The sequence below is a fragment of the Neltuma alba genome, unplaced genomic scaffold (genome assembly GCF_004799145.2).
Source record: "Neltuma alba isolate B1F8T4 unplaced genomic scaffold, ASM479914v2 tig00000563_pilon, whole genome shotgun sequence".
NCBI lineage: Eukaryota > Viridiplantae > Streptophyta > Magnoliopsida > Fabales > Fabaceae > Neltuma > Neltuma alba.
This window is the reverse complement of record NW_021632096.1, coordinates 3,105-30,010: the sequence shown is the minus strand read 5'-3', so window position 1 is coordinate 30,010 and position 26,906 is coordinate 3,105. Positions and strand designations below refer to the sequence as shown.

Here is a 26,906-nt window from a genome sequence, read left to right as displayed (position 1 = left end):
AATTAATTTAAATTTATTGTATTATGTTAATTTATTTTTTTTATCATGTTGCACTTCATTTCTTAAATATTTTTTATGATTTCTCTAAAGTTCTTAATTCTAATTCACTCATTAAATTTTACTTCTTCATTATATTATCTCAATTCAATTTTTTTCTTCTTTCACTTTATATTTAAAATAATTTTTTTGATTTCTCTAAAATTTTAAAATTTAATTCACTTATTCATATTAAATTATTTTAATTCCATTGTATTATGTGAAATTATTTTTTTTCATTTTTTATTATTTATTAAAACTCATGTCCATTTTGGTTATTTTACAACCAAACTTATTTTTATTCAACTATAATTCAAACAACTTTTTACCAATCTCACTTTTGCAAACGGGCTTTTCTGAACTCCAATCCAAATACAATTCAACTTATCCAATTTAGCTTTTATCCCACTTCACTTATCCATAAGCTGCTTTTTCAATAAGCAACTTTTCCAATCGCTGATCCAAACGGGTACAATATTTGTGAAGGTGATGATGGGGATTGATTAGTTTGGCGTATGTATATTTATTTATTTTTCATTTTCCTCCTTTCTTTTAATAACCTACTATTGGTTAGTATGATAATTTTAACAAATTGCATGAGCATTCGATTGTAAAAGCGCTGTAAAATATGTTAAATGAATTTTTCTTGTGGGATGGTAGCTGTCCAATATCTTTTTCTTGTGTTTTTCTAGCATTGGTTTTGTTCCTGTTTCTCAAAGTTTGATTTGTAGGTGTAAGCTTTATGTCCGCATAAACATTAATGCATAAGGTCTCCCCTGTTATTCCTCTAACCTCTGGTATACAGAATTGTGAAGAAGGTAAGCTTTTTGCAATCCCCTCGTCCTTTTCTGGAAGTCACTGAATGGATAGCACAATCAAGTATCACCTGAGTCGGCAAGTAGAGACGTATATATGAACACAGAGATCTTCACAATACAGTTGAGAAGTCCATTGGTGTTTTCCACAGCAAATTAAACAAGTTCAATTAAACAATGCACTAAATGGCTGGAGAAAGTAGAGGGCTATTTGAGAAAAAGGCCTCCAAATTTGCAGTCATGAGTTCAGAAATAGCCCTTGTGGATTCAAAAGTGAAGACGGCAGCATGAGGAGACAGAACCACATTATCCAATTCAAAAAGCTGTGGAGGAACATGAGGCTCATTCTCAAACACATCCAAACCAGCTCCTCCAATCTCCCTTCCCACCAAACACTTCACCAATTCCTTCTCATCTATGAGGCTCCCTCTTCCAACGTTCACAATGATTCCTTCTTTTCCCATCGCCATCATCACTTCCCTATTCACCATATGCCTCGTCTCTTGGTTGAGAGCACAACAGAGGATAAGTGCGTCACAGACTGATGCCAGCTCCAATATAGTTTCATAGAAAGGGTATGATACGGATGGCTTCTTGTTCTTTGAGGTGTACGATATGATGCAACCAAATGCTTCAAGCCGTTTTGCTGTTTCCGTGCCTATGTTTCCCAGGCCCACAATCCCAACTCGCTTGCCTCTTAACTAATGAAAAGTCAAATATATATGAAATTAAAATGACGGCTTCGCACTTGAATACCCAGAATAAGGGGTTCCGTTCTAATCTTATTTCATTGCACTCAATTAAAAATTAAAAATCATTATTAATATGAAAATGACAAAGTTTAAGGTACTCCCTCCGTTCCTTATTATAAGAGACAAATAACCGAAATGCGTTGATCAAAAAAATAGTTAAAATTAGTTAAGAACAATTAATGTGTAAAAAGTATAATTTTTTTCCCAAAAATGCCCTCATTAATAAGGAGAGAGAGCATGAGAGAAAACAATTAAATTATTAAAAGAAAGAGAAGTGGGAGGGAGAGAGAGTGTGAGTTGGAGATAATAAATATGGGTAAAATAGGAAATCAACACAAAAAAGTAGAGACAACTTTTAAGTGTCTCTTGTATATAGAAACATGTCATAAGCATCAAATGTCTCTTATAATAAGGAACGGAGGGAGTATTATTTAAACCTCAATATCTAACTTAGAATTTAACAACTTTCTAATCCAATTTTTATATCATTAACATGAATCAAAAAAGTAATTAAAATGATTATGAAAAATATCATCAATAGACGAGAGGAATTCGGGAAAAACCTTGAAGCCTGTGGGAAAATTGAACGCGCCAGCGCCAGACCCAACCCGAGACCGTACGTGCCGACTGGCCGCCGAAATCTTTACACCAACGTCGATCAGCAAACCTACCGCCATATCGGCGACATCCTCCGTGAACACTGTCCCCGCGCCAGCGACCTGGATTCCACGACGGCGGCACTCGGCCAACTCAATATGGTCCAATCCGACGCTGGTGGTGAGGACAAGGCCGACGGAAGGAAGTAGCTGAAGGACCTCGCCAGAGACGCGAGATCTGGGGGAGCAAAGAATGGCGCGAATGGATGAAGGGTCACGGTTGTCGGAGGCGAGAAATTGGTGCAGCGGCAGAGAAGAGGTTTCGGGGTTAAGGAAATGGAACTTGTGAGAGCAAAGTGATTGGATGAGTGGGAAGGTAGTTGGAGGACCGAGAACAAGAACTTGTGGGAGATCTTGGAGCCGTTCGTCATCCGCCATTGACGATTGTAGAAGAAGAAGGAACGAGAAGATAGGAAAGGGGAGAATAAGGTCTATATTGATCGGACTTAAAGATGTCGGTGTTGATGGGGAAGCGAAGTGAAGAGGGGGAGGAGGAAGAGAAATTTGATGTTCATTGAGACTAAAGTGTAGATAATTTGCCTCAGATCGAAGCGGAGTGTAGTGAGTTGATTGAAGACGGACGAAGAGTGGGAGGAAGAAGAGATATCCGATGTTGGTGAATGGCGATGATGACTCTGGGGTCAAGGACGCCTTCAGTTGCTAGTTGCTACGGTTTGTCTTTTCGAGTATCACAGCGAGAGAAACAATAATTAAAAAAATTAAAGTTATTTATAATTTTCTTCCATTTTTAGTTTGATGTGTGTATATGTTTAATTAAATTTTTGAACTTTATCCTGTTGGTATTGCTGCTCTCATAATTTTTTCTCTATTAACATTATTAATTTCTATATAAGAACTACTATATTAATCGACAAAATTAAAAAATTCGATTAAGAAAAAAATGTATAGGCATAAAATTAATTTTTTTTAGAAAAAATATGGGTACCTGTAAAATAATTTTCCAAAAGAAAACGATGAAAAGATGATGAAAAAGAAACTGAAGATGGAAAAGCAAGGTTGGGGGTTTGTTTAAATTAATATCAACAAAAGTCACATTTATTTTAATTAATTTGTATAAATTGAATTTGAGATAAGAATTAATTAGTGTTTTGTGATTTTGGAAGTATTTTTACAAAAAAAGCCAATTGAATAGAAATTTATTTAAATGATATATTCACAGTTGAGTTTTAAAATATTCAAATTAAAAAAAACGTTTAAAGTAAAATATCCAAAAGAATTGTTTTAACTTTAATTTTATTTTTTATCTAAAAACTCATTTTCTTAAAAGTTATTCTAAGCATCACATGTTAAACTAAAGTATTCCTCTGATCCTTAATATAAGACTCATTTAATTAATTTGATTAGATTAAAAAATTTAAGTAAATTAGTTAATTGTAAGAAAAGTGACACATTTTTTTCTAAAATACCATAATCATCTTTCTTAATATCCCTATCTCTCTTCTACTTGATCAAGGTTGAGGGAGTATCTATAGAGGTAATTTAGAGAAAATTAATAAATATGAGAAATGGGTCTTATATTTAAGATCAAAATCAATTAAAGAATTTGGTCCTATATTAAGGATCGGAGGAGTAGTATTTTCTTGACTTTGAAAAAAAAAAACAGACAATTATAGCTTTGAGAAGCCTAGCGGTGAGAAGAGGTAGAGCTCGGCTGCAACATATTGATGGGCTCAAGTCGGGGTCCAATGGCCCCATTAAGAAGATGGGACTCCTTTTCGAGCCCAAAGACTCGGACAAGCGGAATTTATAACCCCAATTGGATGGGCCCGTGAATTTAAGGTAAAAAATGCAACCTTCTAATTATTTTTATCATTTTGTATTATAAATAAAAGCTAAGTGTAGTAAAAAAAACTAGTTCCTCGTAATGTGACAAATTAAAATTCTAATTCTGTTAAAAGAGGTGCTCATATTTAATACTCAACAATATCTCAAACAAGATTGGATCTTATATTTATGACCAGAGATAGTATACTACAAAGAGGGGTAAGATTGCACAAAAAAGTTATAAGTAAAATTGCACCACTAAAAAATTGGAGTACTGGGTGCACTTTAGAAATAAGATCAAGAGTAAAATTACATCTCTATCATTTCTTTTTCAAGTAGGGGATAGTGTATTTAAATTGACTTATAATGACAGACGGTTAGTATTAGTATGTCTAAATTAAAAAAAAGGGCAAAATTATTTATGTATAAAATCTCAATTCTATTTGTCTTCAAAATTTATAATTTCTATACGAAAATATCCATACTAATAGTAAGGAATTCCCACTAATAATAGTTCTAGTACATATGATTAAAGAGGATTATTTAGAAAGGTCATTAAACATTTGTTATAAATAACTAATTTAATTAATTTTTTTAATATCCGTAAAAATATAGTTATATCACTCTTATATTCTTATGGTAAGTACTGAGATAATATTAATCTAAATTGAGTAAGATTAGACTGCATGATGAGTATAAAATTTTCTCAGCAGCGTTTTACCGAAAAGAATTCTGGGTAGCGATTTTCTTTAAAAAAATGTCACAAGGTATCTTTGCTTCAGAAGCTGTGATGGTGGCATTGCCCCCACAAAGTCACAGAGATGCCCTTGCATTAATTAGCGGTGAGCTTACCGAAATAAAACCTTCTTAAGGAAACCAGACACCACCATGTCATTGGTACGTAGAAGACAAAAAGCATCTCGAAAATGAATCTTTATCACCACGATGCTCATTTAATGCCCTCGTTGAACATCTCATGTTTTTCCCTTCTAACGTGGTGAAATATCTGTTCCTTCTCCCATTTTTTTATCATCTTCTTCAAAGTTTCCTGATTTCTCAGAGAAACCCAAACACGACAAGTTTCTCCGCGGATAGCCTCACCTTCCGAGGGAGTCAACTCAACTTCTTCTAAACATGCATGCATGAAGAACATCACATATATATAACGGACATATATTCATGATCCCTTTAGAAAACTAAATAAACATTCATCTTTTGCTTCAAGGCCATAGAGTTAGTTATATATATATTATCTGCATCAGAATCAAAAGGAAAAATGCAGAAACCTTATTATATGGTGTGTGTGTGTGTGTGTGAGAGAGAGAGAGAGAGAGAGAGAGAGAGAGAGAGAGAGAGAATGTGTTGAGGAAAATACTATATAATAAACATTGAGAAGGAAAAATAATGCATGCATAGGTGAGCGTCATGGCCATGAAAGGAGAGCTGTTTTGATTTGTAAGACGAGAAAGGAAGCATAGAATCATGTGAGGGCAATTAATGCAGGAGGGCCAGGAAGCTTTAGGGTTTTCTGCGCCCACCCTACAACTCATACAAATTTCAATATTAATCCCTTCTTCTATAAGCGAGCTTCATTTATAATAATCCCTACAACTTCACCGCATGTCAGGAATCTCATTAAAGTCTCTGTTGCCCTACTTCTGTTTTCTTTCTTCTCATCTTTTGTTATTGCTAATTTGCTATACTGATTTCTGATTACTTAAATGGTGGTGCTTTTGCTGCAGTTTATTACTTTCTTCGTCCCCCATTTTCTTGTCCTCATTTAAATTTTCACCTTGTTTCTAAATACCGTACCCCTCTATCTAGTCTTGTTTTTAAGGTGGTGAGAAATTTTTTTAGTCCTATTTATAAGTCCCGTAATTAAAATTTTAACATGAATGTTCTCTTTTAGCTTTCATTTATATTGTCTAGATTATTTTCTTAAAAAGTATATATATTAAGTTAGGATAAAGTTGAAAAGTTATTAAATTTTAAGATATATTTAATTAAATTTAAAATTTTTCTTAATCCTAGTGAAACATATTAAAAGGAGTACTTATATGTTGGAGTAGAGGAGTATATACCTTCTCTCAGATTACAAGGTATAACTTGTTACTTGTTTTTAATAGTAATAGTAATATTCTTGTTAGATGAAGGACATTAAGTAAAGATTCAAAATAGTTTGGTATTAAAAAAGGACAACTAAAAAAGAAAAAATAACTCTTACATAGCATATATATTTTGCTTTAATTTCTTTTTTATCTGAGTATTTATCATCAACAAGCTTAGTTTTGATTAATTATTTTACGTCTGGATGGCCAGGACACGTATCAGAGAGGCATATGCGAGCGAGAAATGTTGTTCCTTGATTAACGTCAATTGAGGTTCATCTTTAACTTTCCATTGACTTTGAGTTAAAGACTACTTTGCCTCTAAAATTTGTATATGACAAGAATTTTGATATTTGAGGGGTAATATTAATTGCCCCGAAAATAATTTAGGATACCTAGTATCCTTTACAAATAATTCGAAGATAAAAAAAACCCTTTATTTGTTTTATTAATTTTAGTTAGGATTATCAAGTATCAACATAGAGTTAGTCTAATAGTGTAAAGTCTCACTAGATTTTTTTGAGTCTCAAGGGCTGCCACAAATTCTAAGCCCCGAATTATAGTATAAAAAAATTTTCAATTGGGTTTTGATGAGCACTTCATCTTAGAATTGAAAATAAAAATGCATAAAAATGCATACTTTAATTAGTATTGATATTTAGGTAAAGGAATGCTAATTTTTTAGTTAGTGCGACAATGGACAAGCTCTTTAAGCCTTAGCGCAGCTAGCCAACCATTCAAACAACTATAGTTAATAAATTGGATTTAATAGCAACAATCAAATCCGAATCAGGGTTTGGTAATGATGGAAGGAAGCTCATGTGACCAGCCTCCATTCAAGTTGTGAGAAAGAAAATAATATAGAAAGCACGCTTGGTTTGGATTGTTAGCAATTTGTTGATATGGAGGATCTTCTATACTACATATGACCAACTCATTCAAAGTTTGCCTCGACTTCTTATAAGTGAGTCAATACTTGAATTAATCAATGAATTGTGTGGATCAATAAGCATTTAATGAAAGAGAGAGAAAGGTGGGAAACAAACATTCACATTGAGCCTAGCTCCTATCTCATATACTATTAACCACCTTGGTGCTTGCAATTCAACTTAATGTGTCTGACTTTGAACTCAGAGAACCATGGAGAAGAGTTTGTAATTAGTGTAAATTTATTTTACCCTTCTCATTTGATGCATCATCCAGATTACTTAACACACAAATAATCAATGTTTAAGTGATAAGGATTAGTGAGAAATTTGTACTGGAGCAAGCACATGGTGAGTGTTCAGAGTCTAGACTTTGTGTGAATAGAAGGTTGTTATGAGTTAATTAAAGCATGATATGTCACAGAATCTTCTCAAATTTTCAGTGTGGTTGACGATTTCATGAGCATATATCTATGTGTATATATTACTCTCTCTGTTCTTATTTATAAACTTTAAATTTGAGAAAGGGTATGGTCCATTTTGTAAACTTTAATTTGAGATTTGTCTTACTCCTCCGGTCCTAAATGTAATACCCTTATACACACTAGTATAAGGGTCTTATATTTAGGATCGGAAGAGTAACATTTAATGCTCTTTTTTTTTTCATTTTTGTCCTTAATTATTTATTCTCTTTCATTTATTATACTCTCTCTATCACATTTTTCCACACGTTGTTTTTTTATCATTTTTCTTATTTATTATAAAGATATATATTTCTAACATATTTATTGTTTTTAATTAATTTTAACTAACAATTCGTATTCATGAATTAATTATTTGAAATTTATAATAAGGACTGAATGAAGTATTTCTAGAACACTGTAAGGTTTTGAATTAGTTAATTTTGAACATAAACCCCCCACATGGATTGGAATGTGACAAAGGATTTCTAGTGTGTACATATGTTTGAAAAAATCTAATGACAACCACTGTTGAGAACGTGTCCCAACCGATTTCAATTTCTATTCAAACGCTTCACATGACCGTAGATCTCTAATAATACTCCACACAGCTATGCCTTAAGCAAAATATGGATATACTGCAATTGAATAGTACCGAATAATTACTTTAATCACAAGTTCACATAAATATGCAATAAATCATACTAACGTACCAAAGCAATTGTTTAGTACGAAGATCAAGTTAAGGAATCAGATTCATTGCGTTTTAATCATTTGTTTTGAATGGTCTCTTAGTTATCATCTTACCATCGTGTTATGTCATTTATTATAAATATTAAGTGAAGTTAGATATGAATAAATAATAGGTTGATAACATTTTTAAAAAATTGCACAACAAGTGTGACATCAGAACTCGTAGCCGTCTATAAATAGAGAAGCTATGAATCTCATTTTGTCACCGCTCTGTTTTTTTCTCCTTCCTCTGTTTTTCCAAAACCAAAACTCTGTTCCAAATGGGAGGCACTTCCCCTTGTGCTTCATGCAAGTTGCTACGACGCCGGTGCGCGAAAGATTGCATCTTTGCTCCTTATTTCCCTTCCGATGACCCTCAAAAATTCGCCATCGTCCACAAGGTCTTCGGCGCCAGCAACGTCGGCAAAATGTTGCAGGTTATACCTCCTAACTTCCCTCTTTCTTCTTCCTTTCGTCAGTTCCTTGTTCTGTAATAACAGAGAAGACGACGAAACTGATGATTCTTTTTGATGTTTCACAGGAGCTTCCAGTTCATCAGAGAGCAGACGCAGTGAGCAGCTTAGTGTATGAAGCAAATGCAAGAGTTCGAGACCCGGTTTATGGGTGTGTTGGGGCCATATCGTATCTGCAGAATCAAGTTTCAGAGCTTCAAATGCAGCTCGCAGTGGCTCAAGCAGAGATCCTGTGCATCCAGATGCAGCAGGAACCAGAACCAGAGCCAGTGATGGAAAACCCAGAACTTGACCCCAATCAGAAACCTTATTTTCTCCAAAACGACATCCCTCATCATCATCAGCACCTTAACTCTGCGTCTTCCACCAGCAATGTAATTCAGGACTCTCTCCAGAGAGAGAGCTTCTTTGGACACGACATGGTTTCTTAACTTGAATTCCTCCCTTCGTTTTTGGTTCCAAGTTATGTTTCTTTTCATGGAATATGAATGGGTTCTGTGCAGTTCTTTTATTATTTCCAACTCTGATTAATTTGGACAGACCAGGGCAAAGCGGAATTAATTCGTATGGGTCAACTCTAGCATGTGATTTAAGTACAAGTGAAGTAAATTAAAGTGGCGTCTTAATCAGTAAGCTAATAATTAAAGCGCTTGCATGATTATATTAAGGCAAAGAGATGATCATGATATTGAAAAGAAGAAAGAAAATCACGAAGCCTTATATAGGAAATATTAAAACTTTTGTTTAGAAATTTCGTAGCTGTTCTGATTACAAGAAAATATCTCCAATTCTGATAACATTAAAACCATATTCAGAATATATTCTTCTGCGTTGACGTAGGTCTATGCATTTCTTTCTACTTATATATATAGTTTTCACTTTTCAATAAATATATTTCTTGTGCTTTATTTTTCCAGCATAATCTGTGATGTTTCCCTTAATTTCATGTTGTCTAAGCTGTCAATTACCTTACAAACTATAACGTCAGCAACAAATGTGTTCAATATTCAGATGAGCTTCTAATTCAGTTCAGTTCCTTCTAGCTGGTTCACGTGGGTCTCTCTGCAAGAGAGTGCTCATTAATTAGTTAGCTAATGTGCAGGATTATATATTATATGAACTTCCTTTTAAGTAATTGCTTCTTTAAATCCATCTCTCCAAACAATTACATGTCCTAATCAATGGGCTATTTTGAAATGCAAAGGATTAAATTAAATAAGCCAAAGCCGCAACCACCGACTTTTTTTTGGGAGAAAATATCAAAGTAAAAAGATAGGTTGAAAAATGAGCTTAGGATCTCATCACCAGCTTTTGTTTGTGGTTGAAGCAATATCCAGGTCAAACATGCCCGGAACTCATATTTGATGATGCCTATTTTGTTTAAAAATTATTATAATAATTATTTATAGATAATTGTAGAAACTAATTTCTCTTTGGACTAAAAAAAAAAAAAGAATCTTCCAACTACAATTGCTTTTATACATGAATTTTGAGAATTGAATCTCCAACTATTTACTTACACAATAAACAAAAGCTTCCAACACTCACTTTTTAATTTGGTGTTATTTCTTTCTTATTAATTTCCCTTGGTTAAGCCGTTGATCTCTTTTTTGTGTGTGTATCTGCTACGCATAGTCTTCCAATAATCAACATTTACGAACTAATTAAGCTACCAGATATATAGTCTTCTCATATATCTTTTTTTCAAAAAATTATGATCATGCTGCTCAGATTGAATGTATGATTTTGCTCTGCGTATGATTCATTTCTTTCTAATATATTATCAATTTTCTGCTGTCTTTGTTAAGTAATTAATTACAGGCTTAGTCACCCAAAACTCTATATAAACAATATAATAAAGGGTTGCATCAAATTTGACCCGCCAAAAATGGTATAGTGGGGCGATATGGTATTAAAATAAGGAAAAATTGCAATTATCCTCGTTAAATTTTGCATGCAATTAAAGTGTCCTCCTAAATATTGGAATTGGAAAAATGTAATCAACCTTTTGATCGATTAGTCTCCTGACAATGAAATTATTGTCAATAAAACTTGATTGATTGATTGTTATTAATCTCTTGTTTGTTTGCCTTTGTTTTTCCTTATCTGAGGAATGAACGAAAATGAGAGTCTAATAATAAACTACTCCTCCGATCTTTAATATAAAACCTATTTAACTAATTTGATTAAATTAAGAAAGTTAGGTAAGTTAGTTAATTATAAGAAATATAACATGTTTTTCCTAAAACACCATAATCATTTTTCTTAATATTCCTTCCCTCTTCTACTTGATTATTGTTGAGGGAGTACCCATAGGGGTCATTTAGTAAAAGTTGATAAATATGAGAAATAAATCTTATATTTAGAATCAAAATTAACTCAATGATTAGGCCCTATATTAAGGATAGGATAAGCATATTCGCAGCAGAAGGAGATAATAATTTGATGGAGGAATTGCCAGACGGTTCTCATCAGAAAAGAGATTAGAAAGGAGACAAATAATAAAGGTCGAATCTAAATCAAGAAACTTCGATTTGTGGGATCCAAAAAAAAAAGGAACAATGGAGGTAGAGAGAAGACTCTGATTAGCATGACCAAAGTATAAAAATGGCACGGCAAGTTAAAATGCAAGAAAAAGTCAAAAACATATCACTGTTCAGCTGTCATGATCAATTTCTTGCTCAATAATGAGACAAGAGCAAGTGATAGTGCCACAGTGAGAATCCCTCTGATATTTTGGAGGAAGGTACGATCCAGAAGAAAAGATTTTCTTTAATTTTGAGCTTAAGATTTCATTTTTCGCTTATCCAATCTTTGTCTTTCTTCTTAATCAAAACTAGTAGTAATATATTTTCCAGAACTTCGCTTCCATTCTAAACAAATACTGCTGCTGCGTAATGTTGAAGCTACGTCTTGGGAGTTTTTCCAGAATTTTCCACCCTACAACCTTGATACCAACAGAACAGTCCAGGTTTTGTATAGCATAGTAAACACACAAAAATAGGAACGTCTCTAAAATTAATGTTGTCTCATCTTATTTAACTTGGTGACCCTGTCATGTATTTTTTGAGTGTTGTTGCCTAACTAGCTCTAATGAGTCTCCACATCCAATTCACCTAAATTTTTTCTCAGAAAAAAGAAATAAATATTTCAACAATAGATACCATGAAAAACAGAAAATGAAAAATATTCATACCCCATGCACTGTATGAATATGTAGAAGATTCAGCCCTCGTTAAATTCAGAAAGAACCATCAGTGGTCAGTGGAAACTTCAGTATTGCCGCAATTAACGGGTGGAAATGATAAATATGCTTATTTCGGGAGAATGAGGAACATATATAATCTAAATTAACAAGTTATTGTTAAATGACCATGTTCGTGCTTGGCGCAGCCTTAAAATTACATTGCTTCTTGGACTGGGGATGCTGGCGGAATAAATTCATTCAGATTATTTTTGGACAAAATTATAAGTACATATTTATGTGCATTATCATTTATTGGGGGAAAAAACAGAGACAACAGGATGCTTCATAGATATTGTAAAAATAAGAAAATTTAAGTAGATCCAACACCCTAAAATATTTTCTCAGGTACATCCAGCATCCTGAAATATTTTTCAGGAGTGTCACAGTTTTTTTTTTCATCTTAGTACTGAATGAATAAAAAAAAAATTTAAGGTGCTTGACAGTTGACACACCTAAAAATATTTTAAGGTACTAAACACACTTAAAAAATATTTCAAAAATATTTTAACATTTAGATGCATCACGAAATACTTCAACGTAATAGATATACCCAAAAAAAAACATAAAACCCTATATCCATTCAAAAAACCCCATAACATCATGCATTTATATGAAAACTTGATATGAAATCAATCTAAACATGATTCTTTAGCCTCTCCCCTTTTTTTTTTGTCGAAAATTTGAATAAGGATTTGAAGTTGATGAAGCTTACATGGGGAAATTACTCAATTGCTTTCGACCAGTTCAAATATCAAAACCTGGCAAGCTTATAGGCTCGGATAAGTCGTAGCATAGCGTCGGATGATTTCCAAAGAAAACCAACGTACTGCATAGAAGAAAAGATGCTAGCATGGTTAAATTACTTCCCTGAAGGAGACCACATTTTATGCTTTCTGCTACATCTGACACCCATAAAGATTAAACAAACTATATCTAAACTAAATAGTTAATACAACTATATCTAAACTAAATAGTTAATACCAATTGCTGCTTAAATAAGAAGTATAAATTTTGGATGGAGTTTGTCATTGGTGCTGATCCTTGATAGGGATTAGCAGGGATCTCCCTCTCATCCAAACTGTCGCTTGACAAGTGTCTGCATTATGTAGCTCTTTCATTGTACAAGGTGTCGTTACCTTCCGTCCATTGGAGCCCTATCCGGATGGTCTTCAAAGTGATCCAAACACCATTACAAGCATTAACAATGAAAGCAAGACATATCCAAAATCCTTTCAGATAATAGCGGAGAACCAATTGATCAATAATGCCATAATGTCTCGGCAATATTGTGGATTTTAGACACATCCCTCAGCATCGTATTTTGTATGGTTTAAGGGCACTCTTAAACCATTCTTGTAGGGGCACTAGGTACCCTAAACTACCAAGTGGTGCAATATCCCCCCCCCCCCCAAACTTATAAATACGTTGCAATTTGTCCCATCAGCATCCCATAACATCCTAATCAGCATGAGAGGCAGGGACCTTCAAAGCTCAAAGTAATTCTTCAGTGCCTGTTAATTTAGCATACTCATCCTCATCTATAGTTCCTTTTTTCAATTTTTTCCACAGCCGATATTCTTGCATGAGCTCATCTTCATCTTCAACTGACTGCTGAGCACGTCTCTGTTTAGCGGTTTTCTTTCTTGTTACAGGGGCAGCTTTTGGGGTTTTGTTGGGTTTCTGAGGCTTCGTCTCTTTCTCTTTGGCTTCTTTCTTTGCTTGCAGGTTTTGCTTCCTTTGCTTTTCACGAGATTTATCCCTAAACAATAATGATGATTTATGCATTTAGCAAGGGCTAACAGGGGAAAAGTACCAAGTGTTTTAAGAAATAATGCATAAAAAATACTAGTAGTAATTCCAAGCACGCACACACCCCGGGATATTAGAATCTTGCATAGTGATGACAATAGTTTTTATCTTTCTAATTATGAAGCTTAAGATATAATTTAGAGCTTAAATCAAAATAGCACAACTACAGTAAGTCTTCAGTGCATAGAATGAAATGAAAAATGGAAAGTGGGGGGAAGATTTTTATGGATGCGACCATCAAGTCTCTACTTTAATTAGAATTAGATAATGTTAGGCAATGATAACAAGAGTATGACAGCCATCGTAAAAAAGATGATAACAAATTGATTTCCATCACCATACCAAACGAGTCATAACTGTGTTTTCTTCTACCACACCCTGGGTATAAGGAACGGGGATCTACCAATTAATTCTTATTAACACTAAACTAAATTAAATAACCTCCAAACCCTGATACCCATGGAGCTAGCTGGGAAACTTTTCCCTGGTAAAAGTCATATTTAGTGAACACAGAATGCTGGCACGGTGAATACAATTGATGAAAAACATGATCGAAGAAGTACCAATGCCGAAACAGACATGGAATATGGTGCAATACGGATACTGTGACATGATAAGGTGTATAGTATCTAAATACAATTTGAAGGGTCAAATATGCATCAAACACGCTATGACTCTATTTTTTAAGCCTCAGTTCTTTATGGATGGTGATCAGAGTCAACTGAAGAGAGGGGTTATAAATTTAAGCTATATAATCATTTCTTCTACTTGAGAAATATGGGTCCAGGTGATGCTATCAGCCTCAGAAGGTTTAAAACAAGAACAGGGGAAATTTTTTAACCTGTACTTAATGTCCTCCAAATTAATGTCTTCAACTGGTACAAAACCTTCCTTGGACAATGACTGCTGTTTTAACTCTGGCATCGAAGGAAGCTGCAGTAAGCCATAGCCCATGGCCAACTTACCAATTTCAAGTTCTTTCCACCTATAACAAAGAGCGATTACATACGTTTAATAACAATGACTTGTGATGATGAACAGAAAATGCTTTGAAGACAAACAATAATCACCTAAAAATATAGGAGCAGTGATGTTCTTTATAAGCACGAATATAAGAAACAAATGCCCTGAGTCCTTTCTCCATTACATCACGATCTTTTTTGGCAGCGGAACGAATCTGTAACAAGTTGTGATTTGCAATATTGGGGTCACAATGTTGAAAAATTTTAAATTTAAGTTGCATATATCATTATCCAATTTGTGATTTGAGAAAGATGGAAATGGTAAATGATTAGCTTGGAGCTGACCTCGGGAACAACATCAGATGCATCATTAGAGCAACTTCTCTCTTGGAGGGGCACTCTTCTTACACGCAGGAATTCTACATATGATTCCTCCTACTTACAAAAATAATTGTTTTACAATGGTAGAGGAAGTGTAAAATTATAACAAGGGGGAAGGGGTTAAAACAAGTGTATACATCTGACCATACCTTTGGCAATAAGAAGACAATAGCGTGTCCTTTTTTGCCAAGCCGAGCAGTTCGCCCAACTCTATGTATGAAAACATTTGGATCTTGTGGAGGATCATACTGTACAGCATTTGAACATCATTTTAGGATTTAATTTGATAGCAATAAATAATTGCAATTAAAATAAAGAAGATAAAGCACAGCCTACAGTAAATGGCAGCATTTACATAATTGCAAATCTACCTGCACTATACAATCAACTCCAGGTATGTCAAGTCCACGTGCTGCAACATCTGTACATAGAAGTATTCCATTTGAAAGAGATGTAAATGACGCCAATGCCTTCTCCCTAGCAGCCTACATGGCAAAGTATAATAAGCAAGGAGGCCAACAAAAAGTTAAAATTATAGAATAGTAGACAATGAGGAGAACAACAATGACACAAGAAATACTGAACTTCAACAATGACTAATGTTAAAAGCCAATTTTATACCTGCTTCATCTTCCCATGAAGAGGGATCAAGGAGAAACTTTTCAAAGCAGAAAGGCGAGGCAGGACAAGTCCCCAATAATCAACACAGGCACAGGTCATGAAATATCTATATTGGAAAAGAAATTGCCTGAGTAAGATGACTTGTTCCATCATTAAAATCATATTAGTATAAGGTACATATCTCACACTATCATTTTTTTGGAGCGGTTCTTCATTAAGATATCAACAAGCTGTGAGGGTTTCTTTTCAGCCTCACATTCTATATACTGCAAACTCAAAAGGAAAGGAAGAGGATCAATTTAAAACCATAGGATCAATATAGAAAATATCAAGCATCTTCTAGCCATTCATGAAACGTGATATATAAATTTTGGTAAGAACGCAAGAGGCCCAATGCAACAATCAGTCCGAATTGTAGCTTAGCAAGCATTGTACCTCAATCTGAAGTCCTGCAGGTGTCCTTGAAGAGGTTTGTTGTTGTGATGCTGCTGGGTCATTTACCGATTTTGACTCTGCCCGGACTTCAACCCTCACAGGGTTCCTCAGCCCAGCTTTAGAAAGCTCTTCAACAGCCTCAGTTTGAGTAGCAGAGAATAGACCTGTTCTGCGAAGCTTTGGTAAGAGAGATATAATGGAATTAATCTGCTTCTGGAATCCCATATCCAGGAGTCTATCAGCCTCATCTAAAATTAAAATCTGGAAGAATAAAGGTAATCCCAGTTATCTCCTCTGACTAAAGTGAAGATAAAACACCTACAACGTGAAGATAAAACACCTACAACATTCTATCATTTTCATTCAAGTAGGACTCAGAAACCCCAATACTCTTTTAAGGTATGATTTACAATGAAGCATATACCTCGAGGCTTTTAAAATCTAATATATCCATTCGATCCATGATGTCATGTAGCCGCCCAGGTGTGCCGATCAATATGTTAGCTCCTTCTTCCTCAATTTTCTTCATATCTGCTTTTACGTCCACTCCACCAACAAGGAGCATGGACTTAACATTAGCTAAAGTTTTAATGAAAGGTTGAGCAACGTGATATATTTGAGATGACAGCTCCCTTGTGGGAGATATAATTATTCCAAATACCTACAGAATAGAAAATGGAAAAAAAAAATCATTAGAGGCAATAAACAAATTAAAACCTCCCACCCTTTCTCTCTCAGTGAATTTCAATGAAAATGCAACAAGCTGCAGTTACGGTCTTCAACAAACAAAAGAAGGGACTGCTATCGCCCAAATTTGGGAACAGATTAAATGGCAAGGAAATTCATATCCTCTAATATCTATATTAGAAATCTCATATCATAGTGGGTATTCTTATTTTAGTCAGCTCATTTTTCTGAGAAATTTGAAGAAATGAACATATCAACCGCGACCAAGTTTAAGATAGACATGTAAAATATATTTGCCAGCATATCAGCAAACCAGCAAAGCGACCAATGCTGTCAATTTCTCTACAGCCCACTTTACAACTTAAACCAATATTCTTTTTTATTTTTATTTGCTTCGTTTTATTCGAGTAGCAATGCCGTCAGCACACATAGGGGGAAAAAAGAATTTATATGAACCTGATGAGGTTTGGGATTGGAACAGGACCGGCGGAGAATCTCAACAAGTGGAACGACAAATGCCAGAGTCTTGCCTGAACCGGTGGCAGCGTCGACGGCCACGTCCTTAAAACTGCATAGCAAAGGTATGGTAGCGGCTTGGACCGGCGTGCAAAACTCGAAGCCCGACTCTGTTAGCGCTTCGAGAACCAGTTCAGAAAGTGGCGGGTTCAGCTCAGAAAATCGCGTTCTCGTTAAGGCTTTGTTGGGAAAGTCAGACTCCATGGCTTCAGAGCTCTCACAGGGCTGCTTGTTCGCGCCCTGATGGAGCAGGAGACTAATGCCGTTCTTGCCTTCGGTTGATTTTGCTGCTATGTCTCTCGCTCGCTAGGGTTTTCAAAATTACACCTTGTCACGCAAGTAATGAAAAATAACATAAACGGCCCTCTTCATTGACAAAGCTCCGTGCGATTATATAAAAAGAAATGGTGTACAAAAACTTTCTAATAAAATCAAAATTTTTCTTTACAATGCTTGAACTACTATTTATTTATTTAAAAAACCACTACTATGGATAGTTAAAAATTAAAAGTGTAAACATCAATGTATTTTTTTTGGGTCAAATAAACGCCAATGTATTTTACTACTCACATCAATGTTGAATTAGATTTTTTTTTCCCATGGCATTAGATATTCTTTAACGTATATGGTGGCCTTTTTCTATTAAAAAAAAGGGAGACACGCGTATATTCTTCACATATATTCCAATACTACTTAAATTTGCAACTGGATGTTGAAAGGTGTAATTGTTTAAAATAAATCTACAATTGCTAGTCTTTAAAACAAAAATTAATATAGGAGTTTTGAGAACCATTTCTCATGTATGAATATTCTAGATTTATAAAACCATATAGATGCCACCAGATTCAAGTTTCATCATGCCGTCTCCCCTGTAATCATTTGTCTGGACAAGTTTAATCATCTTGGGAAGGTCCGAGGATTATATTAGCTCTGAGAAAAACTGAGACGGCGTATATAAGTTGCAAGGGTTTCTTCCCACAAACAAAAATAGCATAGGGACTAAATTATAAATTGCTGCCCAGTGTTGGGCTTTCGTGTTTAATTTTTCATAAAAATTCCTACACGAGTTTGCAAACGCGAGCACATGGCCCGTGAGATATCCTGAACCAACTGTGAATGATAAAACGGACCGTTACAGAAAAGCCCGATAATAGTCCCCACTGGATCTGGGGAAAAGACCAGCAATATACTTCCAAATGTTTAATTTCGCCAAAAACCCAAAAGAGTTAATTGTGGCTTCTTGTCTCATTAATCATGGGCTTGTCTCATTAATCATGGGCTACGGTCTAGTAAAAAGAGTTTATCTCTCACAATACGACGAAATCAAAGTTCAAATCTTATTCAGAAGAGATGCCAATATTTGGTACCTAATAATGTCTCAAATAAAATTGCCTCTAATAGAAGGATATTTATATTTTTAAGGGAAAAAAAGGGTTAGTCCTCACAATATACTCCTCTGGTCCTTAATATAGGACTCAATTGTTGAGTTGGTTTTGGTCCTAAATATAAGAACCATTTCTCATATTTATCAATTTTCTCTAAATTACCCCTATGGATACTACATCAACCATAATCAAATAGAAGAGGGAGATGGGGTATTAAGAAAGATGATTATGGTATTTTAGAAAAAATGTGTCACTTTTCTTATAATTAACCAACTTATCTAACTTCCTTAATCTAATCAAATTAGTTAAATGGGTCTTATATTAAGGACCAGAGGAGTAACGAAATTGAATTTGAATTTTTGTTAAGAGGAATATCTATATTTAGTACCCGGTAATACTTTAAAAAAAGTTGTTTTTAGTAAGAGAATAACTGTGATAGCAACCAAAAAAAAACCAAGTTATCAGGTCCATATTTTAGTAGTTTTTTTTTTCGATGACATTTTAGTAGTTATTTTTTATAACAATAGGTAGAGGGAGTATATTGACTTGAAAGTTAAATATGCCGATAGCATGTTTCATCAACCTCACAGGTAAAGGGGACATGGAAGTTGCCAAAGAGATGGACTCCTCAATTTCTCTGCGGCGCATAGGCCAACTAACAGATTGAAGCAAGTAACACATATGAACGTAGATCACTTCCAAAATTAACTCAAATATAAGCAGTCAAATGGATTGATTATGGATTAGGAATCTCGGTTAGTTGGAGAAAAATCATTAATTAATTGGAATTTAGTTGATCAATCATGGTCCAGCGCGAATGTCCAGCACATAATCCGCCAATGACACTAAAGTCCACATGAGTAAGTTGCACATGAAAGCTAAATGCGACCTAATACATTTTTCACCTGCCACGTACCTAAACTCCAAATCCTTTTTTTTTAAAATAATAATAATAATAATAATATTATTATTATTAACACCAAACTTAGACTTTTATTTTCTTTTTAACACCAACAAGATTTTGGAGAGATTGGATTCTATGAGTGCAAAGCTTTTTCTGCGACTATTATAAACATGGATTGAGCCGAGTTAAAGTTGAATTATAATCACAAGTGCAGAGCCTTTTCAGCAGTAATTGTTTTTTTGTATATACATATAAACCCTTTTCGTTTTGTTTTGGCCAAAAAACCCTTTTTATGTTTTTAAATTACAATAAAACATCCTCGAATTTTACGCTAACCCCATGTTCTCACCACGCACTGTTGTAACTCACATCCTCCAACCCTGCTTTCCAGGTTGCATGGTTTTATCTGTTTTTATATTATTTTGTTTTTTAAATTCTAATTCTGCCAGCGTTACAGATAGATTATTCCAGACCAATGAGTGGAATGCAGAAGGATGCCTGAAGGTAGTGGAAAATGTCTGCCCATTTTATAAACAATAATCTAAACATTCCTTCTAATTCTTAATGTTACCTCTAATCCTGATTATAAGATATTGTTTATAAACTATAAAAGAAATCTTATAATTAGGATGGGAGGTAATACTAATATAAGAATTAAATACCTAATTTGTGTATATTAAAAAATTAGTTAAATAAGAAGGATGCCTGATTTTTTTATGTTATCCTTTTTAAATATGCACGTTGTAATTAACCTTCACAAAAAACTTTATTATATGAAATTAATAGGGATATTAAAAAATCTAAATTTAGGAATCAAAATAGATTGAGATTTTATGTTTGAGATGAACACGAATTGCTATATGATCAGTTTAACAATAATCCCCATTCATTTTCAATTTTTTTTTTTTCGTTTCAAAAAATAGCTTGCGCGGAAGGCAAATGAGGCACTTGATTAAAAAAATTAGGGGGAATCACTTACCTAATAAATCACATGCATCAAACCACCTCAATTATATAGGGCCATGTTCATGCCTGATGCAAGGAAATACTTGTATATTTGCTGTGATTATTTTAATGAGAATAATTACGTTATACTCCACAAACAAGAGTTAATGTGAATCAGAATAAAAAGATTAAATTGTCCGGTCAAAGATAATAAGTTGGGAAATTTGGTACAAAATTCCTGTTTAAAAATTTAACTAGTTAAAAAGATTTAAATTTGAGAGCATGCAACTATATGATCCGTAAGTATAACTTTTTTATCCATTTTATACAACATATCTTTCACCGTGTGTAAATGATTTTTTATATTAATAATTGTTACATATCATTGATGACATGTTACACATAAGGGTGTGTTTGAATGAAACCAAACCGTGGTTTGGAAAAGTGATTCTAGAGAATAGATTCTGAAAAGAATAAGGCTCCGTTTGGGTGACACCCCAAACCATGGTTTGGGGACCCAAACCATGGTTTGGGTGATAAGTCACCCAAACACCCACTGGTTTTGGGCAAACTGTGGTTTTGGACCAAAACCATGGTTTTGGCTCCAAAACCATGATTTTGAAAAAGGCAAAAATTTTTTGCTTTTGGAGAAAAAAGGGAGAGTGTGAGAGCTTATAGGATATGAATCTTGTTATTTTTTTTATAAACATATTTAATCTTATATTTTAAAAATATATATACATATTAATTATTTATTAATTATATTATCTTATGTATTATTAATTATGTTAATAAAAAATATATTATTAACAATTTTATTCCTTCAAATTAGAATATATCATAAAATCTATTTTTTCTGTAATTATCATATTAATTTATGTCTTTTTTTAGTAATTTATATATATAAAAAGTGCTTCTGATAACACTATCCAAACTCTCTCACTTCTCAAAATCACTTTTTCATAACATTTAAAACTTGCCCCAGTAAGTTAACATGTTGAAGCTAATACTGGACCCTCGAGCTAGCTACTTGCGTCTAGCGACAGCCAATATCGACCATTTTATCTTTTGATTTTCATTCGGCCACGAGACCGGTGTTACTAAACTAACTTCTAAATACCAGATGTAGAGAAATGGGTGATCTGAAAATACTCTTTCTAAGTTCTCATGGTACAGATACGATCTGCATGATGCTGAATTGGCTAAAGGCAACGAAGCTGAATTTTGTGGGTGGGATTAATAATTAACCTCCTTCAAGCTCAAAGCTAACGCCAGTTAATCATTTGAATGAATCATAGTTTTTTCTCAAAAATTTCAGCAGAAGACCCTGGCTTCGTTGAATTTCATTCAAAATAGTTCATCCCATCAAGGCAACCCCATTAATTGTCTCATTAAAATTTAGAACGCGAGGCAGCAGGACCAAACGTACAGAATTAATGGCAGTCTTCGCAACTTAGCTTCCACACACGCGGAAAATTATTTTGTAGGCATTTATATTTTTTTCAACTTTTAATTCGATATAGAGTAGTACTGTCTTTCTTTTTTTAAATGAAATTCTTTAACTTAAAGCAAAATTAAACGATTTAATAAAAAAATAATGGCATATAAAGGTATCAAATATTCGAATTAAAATAGAGAGAGTATAAATATTTGTAAAATAACTTTTTCCTCTCACACACACACACATATACAATTACGGGGAACATCAAATTCACAATTCCGGACGAAATACATGAACTCGAAAACAAAATAAAATTGTCATGCCAAAAAAATAAAAAAGGTGAAATTGGCGAGAGAAGAAAAATGATGCTATAAATATAAAAGCAGCATACAACTAGAACAAGTAATGATAATAAAAGGTACTCGGCAAATGAACAATTTAGGGCTCCCATCCCAGGCCAATATTAATTGAGGGGGAAAGTGAGATGAGGAAGAATCCACTGACCCCAAACAGGCCTGGGTGTTCATGCAAATGAAGCCTCCGTTTTCTCGCTCTTCTCGTCTCTCTCCGCTTCTCCTCACCTTATTAGCTTTCATCCTCTTCGTCTCCGTCCTCTATGCCCACAATCTCCTCTTCATCTCTCGTCAACATCCTCATCCCTCCGGCGAGTCCCACCACTTCAATTCAAGCCCCGATGTTCATCATTCTTCTCATATACCAGAAAGGGTTATAAGGCGGCGGCAGGAAGCAGTGCCGTTCGCCGTCGGGAGAACGCAGGAGGGGTGCGATGTGTTCAGTGGGAGTTGGGTGCGGGACGAGGCGGCGAGGCCGCTGTACGAGGAATCCGAGTGTCCGTACATACAGCCACAGCTGACGTGTCAGGAGCATGGGCGGCCGGAGAAGGAGTACCAGCACTGGAGATGGCAGCCCGAGGGTTGCGATCTTCCCAAGTAAGTGTCCCCATCGAACCTCTTTCCTGCTTTTTGCCTTGCCTTTTACCTTTTACTTTGCTTGCCTTCTGATTTACCGCAAGAATCATCGGTGAATCGGATTCAATTGCTTGAAAATCCATTGCCGACAACTTTCGGGAAAGTGGAAAACCGGAGGGGCCGACCGGAAATGTGCGTGCTTGGCACGTGTGAACTGATGGCCGTCCTTGTGAAGAGACAATGTGGTTGACAAGTAAAAGCCAGCTACAATAGTTAATATATTCAATATTATCATATATATGTATCGCATCAATATTTGACCCAAGTGATTTCTTAAAAAGATTTTTGTTACTGCGATCCTAATCCTAAGATGATTACAGGTTTTGAACCAAAAATGTACAGTCTTAATTTTTGGTTAAACGGGTTTCGAATGTGTATGAAATTAATGAATATATCCAATGAATTTTATCGTTCAGTATATACACATTTCATTTGGAATTTGTAGTTGTCCTCTTATGTAAGTATTTTCGTACTAGACAAAACGTATAATATTGAAGAAGCCTTTCACCATCAAATCCAAACACTACAATACATCTATATACAGAAGTTTTTTTTTCTTTGAAAAATAGTAAAGTATTACCTTTTATTTAAATTTATATTTTAAATTTTTTAAACTAAGCAGTAGCATTGGATGTTTTAAGCACTGCAGATTTTCTTTTTCTTTTTTTGTGGAGTTAATATCATTATTAGTTTTTATAATTTAATCACTACTAAAAACAAGGCTTTAATAGTATTTATCTATATGTTCTTTTTTTTTTTTGAGCTAAGAAATAGCCAGATGTATGTTTTAAGCGCTACCGGCTAGCTAGTGTTTTTTTGGCTTTAAAAAGAAAGCAGAGTTACCGTAGGATTCCTCTGGTATTGCTTCATAAGTGCCAAATTAAATACTGTTTAGAAAATGCTTCTAATTGAAAAATATAAAATGTTACTGCTGAACTTTTCTGTGAAATGCAGGGGGTGTTCATGTGACTGCCAGCACCAATAAAAATGAAATACCCTGCCCTACCCAAAAAAATGGCCCTAGAAAACATTGGGCCATTTCAAGTAGAGCCATTTGTTGGTTAGGTTGGGCATTAGGCACAATATGCTGTTCTGCTTATAAAATATATATAATTTTATTTAAAAAATTATAATATGCATGCTTATGCATGCTTATTATTGTGGCATTATAGTCTTTTAGTTGACTTATTTTTAATAGCTTATGGATGATTATATATATATTTTTTTCCTTGTTTAAGAATGGATATTGTGTTAAGACTGTGTTGTATACTTGTGTTTTATTATGAAATTTAGGTGAACAGATGTGAACTACTAATATTTTTATATAATTATATTTATTTTTTTAATTTTTTTTTAAACTCCGCCTATGTTGTATAGCCGGTCCCAAGCCCGGATAAAGGAGGAGGGTTGTGTTAGGCCCTCGACAGCCAACGTAAAACTCGTCGAATCTCATGAACATGGATATTTATTTTTTTAATGTTACAAGTTGTGAAATTATGGAGTATATTTAATGTTTAAAATGTTATTTTTTAGTACTTGACTGAAATTTTCTTCATATATAATATTATAAGTAAAATGTCTTTGTTCGGATAGAGAAGCCTACCTTGCTCAGCTTGCTCTTGTATAGCCTAAAATAACTCAGGCTTTTGATAAACATGAGTGGGAACAGGCGGCAAAATGTAGTCCCATCATCCTTAAAAGAGCCCTAGTGAAATGTGCCTTTGGTTGCATTGATGTGTTTAGAAAATACTAGTATATATATTACCACTATTTGATTCTTTCACGTATAAAATAATATTTATATAAAAATGAAATGCTCCTTTAGACATAAAATCGATCGCATTTAGAATTTATCAAGTATCAACGGTCTCTTGGCCCAATGGCTGCGTGGAGTGGTTGTATATGTAAGTGTGCTGGGTAGGTGTGTTTTATTGTGCTAATTTTTTTTTTTTATAAAAATTTTTCATGCGACATTAAGCTTAAATGCCCATGGGCAAGTTGCCAGCTAGGCCCCTCACCCTGGTCCAAAGGAAAAGTTAGGCGTGTTCTTTGATGTGGGACCCAGTATCAGTATGCCCCAGTTGTCCTGCACTCCTGCCTAACATCACCCCTATCATCAAATCAATTTCATTGTTCAGGAGTAATTTTTAACCCACTTTTGAAAAATTCAAAGGATTAAAACGCCAGGTTGGAAATTTGATTAGGATCTTGCCTTTCGTTTAGTGACAGTTTTTAACCTTTCTTACGTGATTTCTGTTTCATGCTAGATCTAATATAATGGGAAACTGCAATTTTTTTTCCAAAGAATTGTTTTGAGGGAAGTGACGTGGTTCTAAGTTTTACCAAAGAAGCGTTTAAGGATCCATAGACCAAATTCACTATGGACCCATGTTCGAGGCAAATGCAGTGATGCGCAGATCATGTACTTATATATCAAATGTGGAATTACGTGCCGTCCGGCCAATGCCAAAAATAGCCTTGGCATTTCTTCAAAATTTCCCTATGTATCCGATCCCATGAGATTGATGTTATAACTAATATAAACTTAGAAGTTGATATGGTTAAAATCTCGGAACTAACACAATGAATGATCAAGGGGTACAGATTCAATGCGAGCTTGATGCTGGAAAACACTCCGAGGGAAGAGGATGATGTTCGTGGGAGACTCCCTGAATCGTGGTCAGTATGTCTCCATGGTCTGTCTCCTGCATCGCCTCATTCCTCCAGAAGCCAAATCCATGGAAACCTTCGGTTCCCTCACCGTCTTCACCGCCAAGGTAACTTGTTATCCATCCTTCTCCCTTCCTTTGCTTGCTTCGTGTATTGTTCAACACAATCACACATAACTGGTATAACTCTGCATTTTATAAATGTTTGTTTTAGAACTACAACGCCACCATCGAGTTCTACTGGGCGCCGTTTCTGCTGGAGTCCAACTCTGACGATGCCGTCGTCCACAGGATAACCGACAGGATCGTCAGAAAGGGCTCCATCAACAAGCACGGGAGGAATTGGAAAGGCGCTGATATCATAGTATTCAACACCTACCTCTGGTGGATGACCGGCTGGATGGTGGAGTCTCCAAGATGAGATCCGTGAGTTCCTTCAATCTTTCCTTCACTAACATTCAAACTAATTACCTATCCAACCATATTCGTTCTTTCTTTTGCAAACTGATATGTGTAACAACAAAAAGTTCAGGCTCGGATCTTTTGATGACAAAGTGAAAGACATAGCACGCATGTCAACCGATGATGCTTATCGCATGGCCATGAAGAGTATGCTCAAATGGGTGAAGCAGAACATGGACCCTAACAACACAGAGTCTTCTTCACCAGCATGTCTCCTTCTCACACAAAGTGAGTACTGCACATGCATGCATACGTATCATCATCATGTGGTGGAAATATCAAAGTTTAATTATGTGGGCTATTATCATGCAGGAGCGTAGAGTGGGGAGGGAGCGGAAGGGAACTGCTACAATGAAACGAGACCGATCGAGGATTGGACGTACGATTGGGGAGGGGAGGCAGAGAGGGGCATAATGAGAGTGATAGGACAAGTGTTTGGGAAATCCAAAGTGCCCATTACGTTCCTCAACATCACGCGGCTCTCAGGCTATCGCAAAGATGCGCACACTGCTATCTACAAGAAACAATGGAACCCTTTGACTCCTCAGCAGTTAGCTAACCCAGCTTCCTACGCTGATTGTGTTCACTGGTGCTTGCCTGGCCTCCAAGACACTTGGAATGAGCTTCTCTTTGCCAAGCTCTTTTACCCTTAAAATTCAATTCTATATTCTTTCTTAATTGATGCCACCGTGTGTCCACAGAAAATATA

General features: G+C 34.9%; 3 protein-coding genes and 1 pseudogene across 3 annotated transcripts; 2 read left to right on the top strand and 2 right to left on the bottom strand.

The window, feature by feature from the left end:
• Nucleotides 1-911: 911 nt before the first annotated feature.
• LOC114740612 (glyoxylate/hydroxypyruvate reductase HPR3-like) lies at nucleotides 912-2,963 on the bottom strand. Its single transcript, XM_028928797.1, has 2 exons — nucleotides 2,167-2,963; nucleotides 912-1,552 (listed from the first exon to the last, which is right to left on the bottom strand). Exons 1-2 carry the CDS (start codon nucleotides 2,635-2,637, stop codon nucleotides 1,034-1,036), a joined length of 990 nt encoding a protein of 329 aa, XP_028784630.1. The 5' UTR covers nucleotides 2,638-2,963; the 3' UTR covers nucleotides 912-1,033.
• Nucleotides 2,964-8,552: 5,589 nt separating this feature from the next.
• Nucleotides 8,553-9,258, top strand: LOC114740499 (LOB domain-containing protein 12-like). The gene is made up of 2 exons (XM_028928658.1): nucleotides 8,553-8,708; nucleotides 8,813-9,258. Exons 1-2 carry the CDS (start codon nucleotides 8,553-8,555, stop codon nucleotides 9,173-9,175), a joined length of 519 nt encoding a protein of 172 aa, XP_028784491.1. The 3' UTR covers nucleotides 9,176-9,258.
• Nucleotides 9,259-12,936: 3,678 nt separating this feature from the next.
• Nucleotides 12,937-17,687, bottom strand: LOC114740554 (DEAD-box ATP-dependent RNA helicase 18). The gene is made up of 11 exons (XM_028928715.1): nucleotides 17,343-17,687; nucleotides 16,624-16,860; nucleotides 16,200-16,460; nucleotides 15,951-16,030; nucleotides 15,765-15,870; nucleotides 15,515-15,628; nucleotides 15,293-15,391; nucleotides 15,108-15,197; nucleotides 14,871-14,977; nucleotides 14,642-14,785; nucleotides 12,937-13,750 (listed from the first exon to the last, which is right to left on the bottom strand). Exons 1-11 carry the CDS (start codon nucleotides 17,604-17,606, stop codon nucleotides 13,483-13,485), a joined length of 1,770 nt encoding a protein of 589 aa, XP_028784548.1. The 5' UTR covers nucleotides 17,607-17,687; the 3' UTR covers nucleotides 12,937-13,482.
• Nucleotides 17,688-22,593: 4,906 nt separating this feature from the next.
• On the top strand, nucleotides 22,594-26,156 carry LOC114740563 (protein trichome birefringence-like 33; annotated as a pseudogene).
• Nucleotides 26,157-26,906: the final 750 nt, after the last annotated feature.

Coding starts and splice junctions, on each gene's coding strand:
- LOC114740612 (XM_028928797.1), bottom strand. CDS start 2,637: ATGGCGGATGACGAACGGCTCCAAGATCTCCCACAAGTTCTTGTTCTC. Junction 1,553..2,166: donor ATTTTCCCACAGGCTTCAAG/GTTTTTCCCGAA, acceptor ACTTTTCATTAG/TTAAGAGGCAAGCGAGTTGG.
- LOC114740499 (XM_028928658.1), top strand. CDS start 8,553: ATGGGAGGCACTTCCCCTTGTGCTTCATGCAAGTTGCTACGACGCCGG. Junction 8,709..8,812: donor ACGTCGGCAAAATGTTGCAG/GTTATACCTCCT, acceptor GATGTTTCACAG/GAGCTTCCAGTTCATCAGAG.
- LOC114740554 (XM_028928715.1), bottom strand. CDS start 17,606: ATGGAGTCTGACTTTCCCAACAAAGCCTTAACGAGAACGCGATTTTCT. Junction 16,461..16,623: donor TAGATTTTAAAAGCCTCGAG/GTATATGCTTCA, acceptor TTATTCTTCCAG/ATTTTAATTTTAGATGAGGC. Junction 15,198..15,292: donor TTGTCTTCTTATTGCCAAAG/GTATGGTCAGAT, acceptor TTTTGTAAGTAG/GAGGAATCATATGTAGAATT.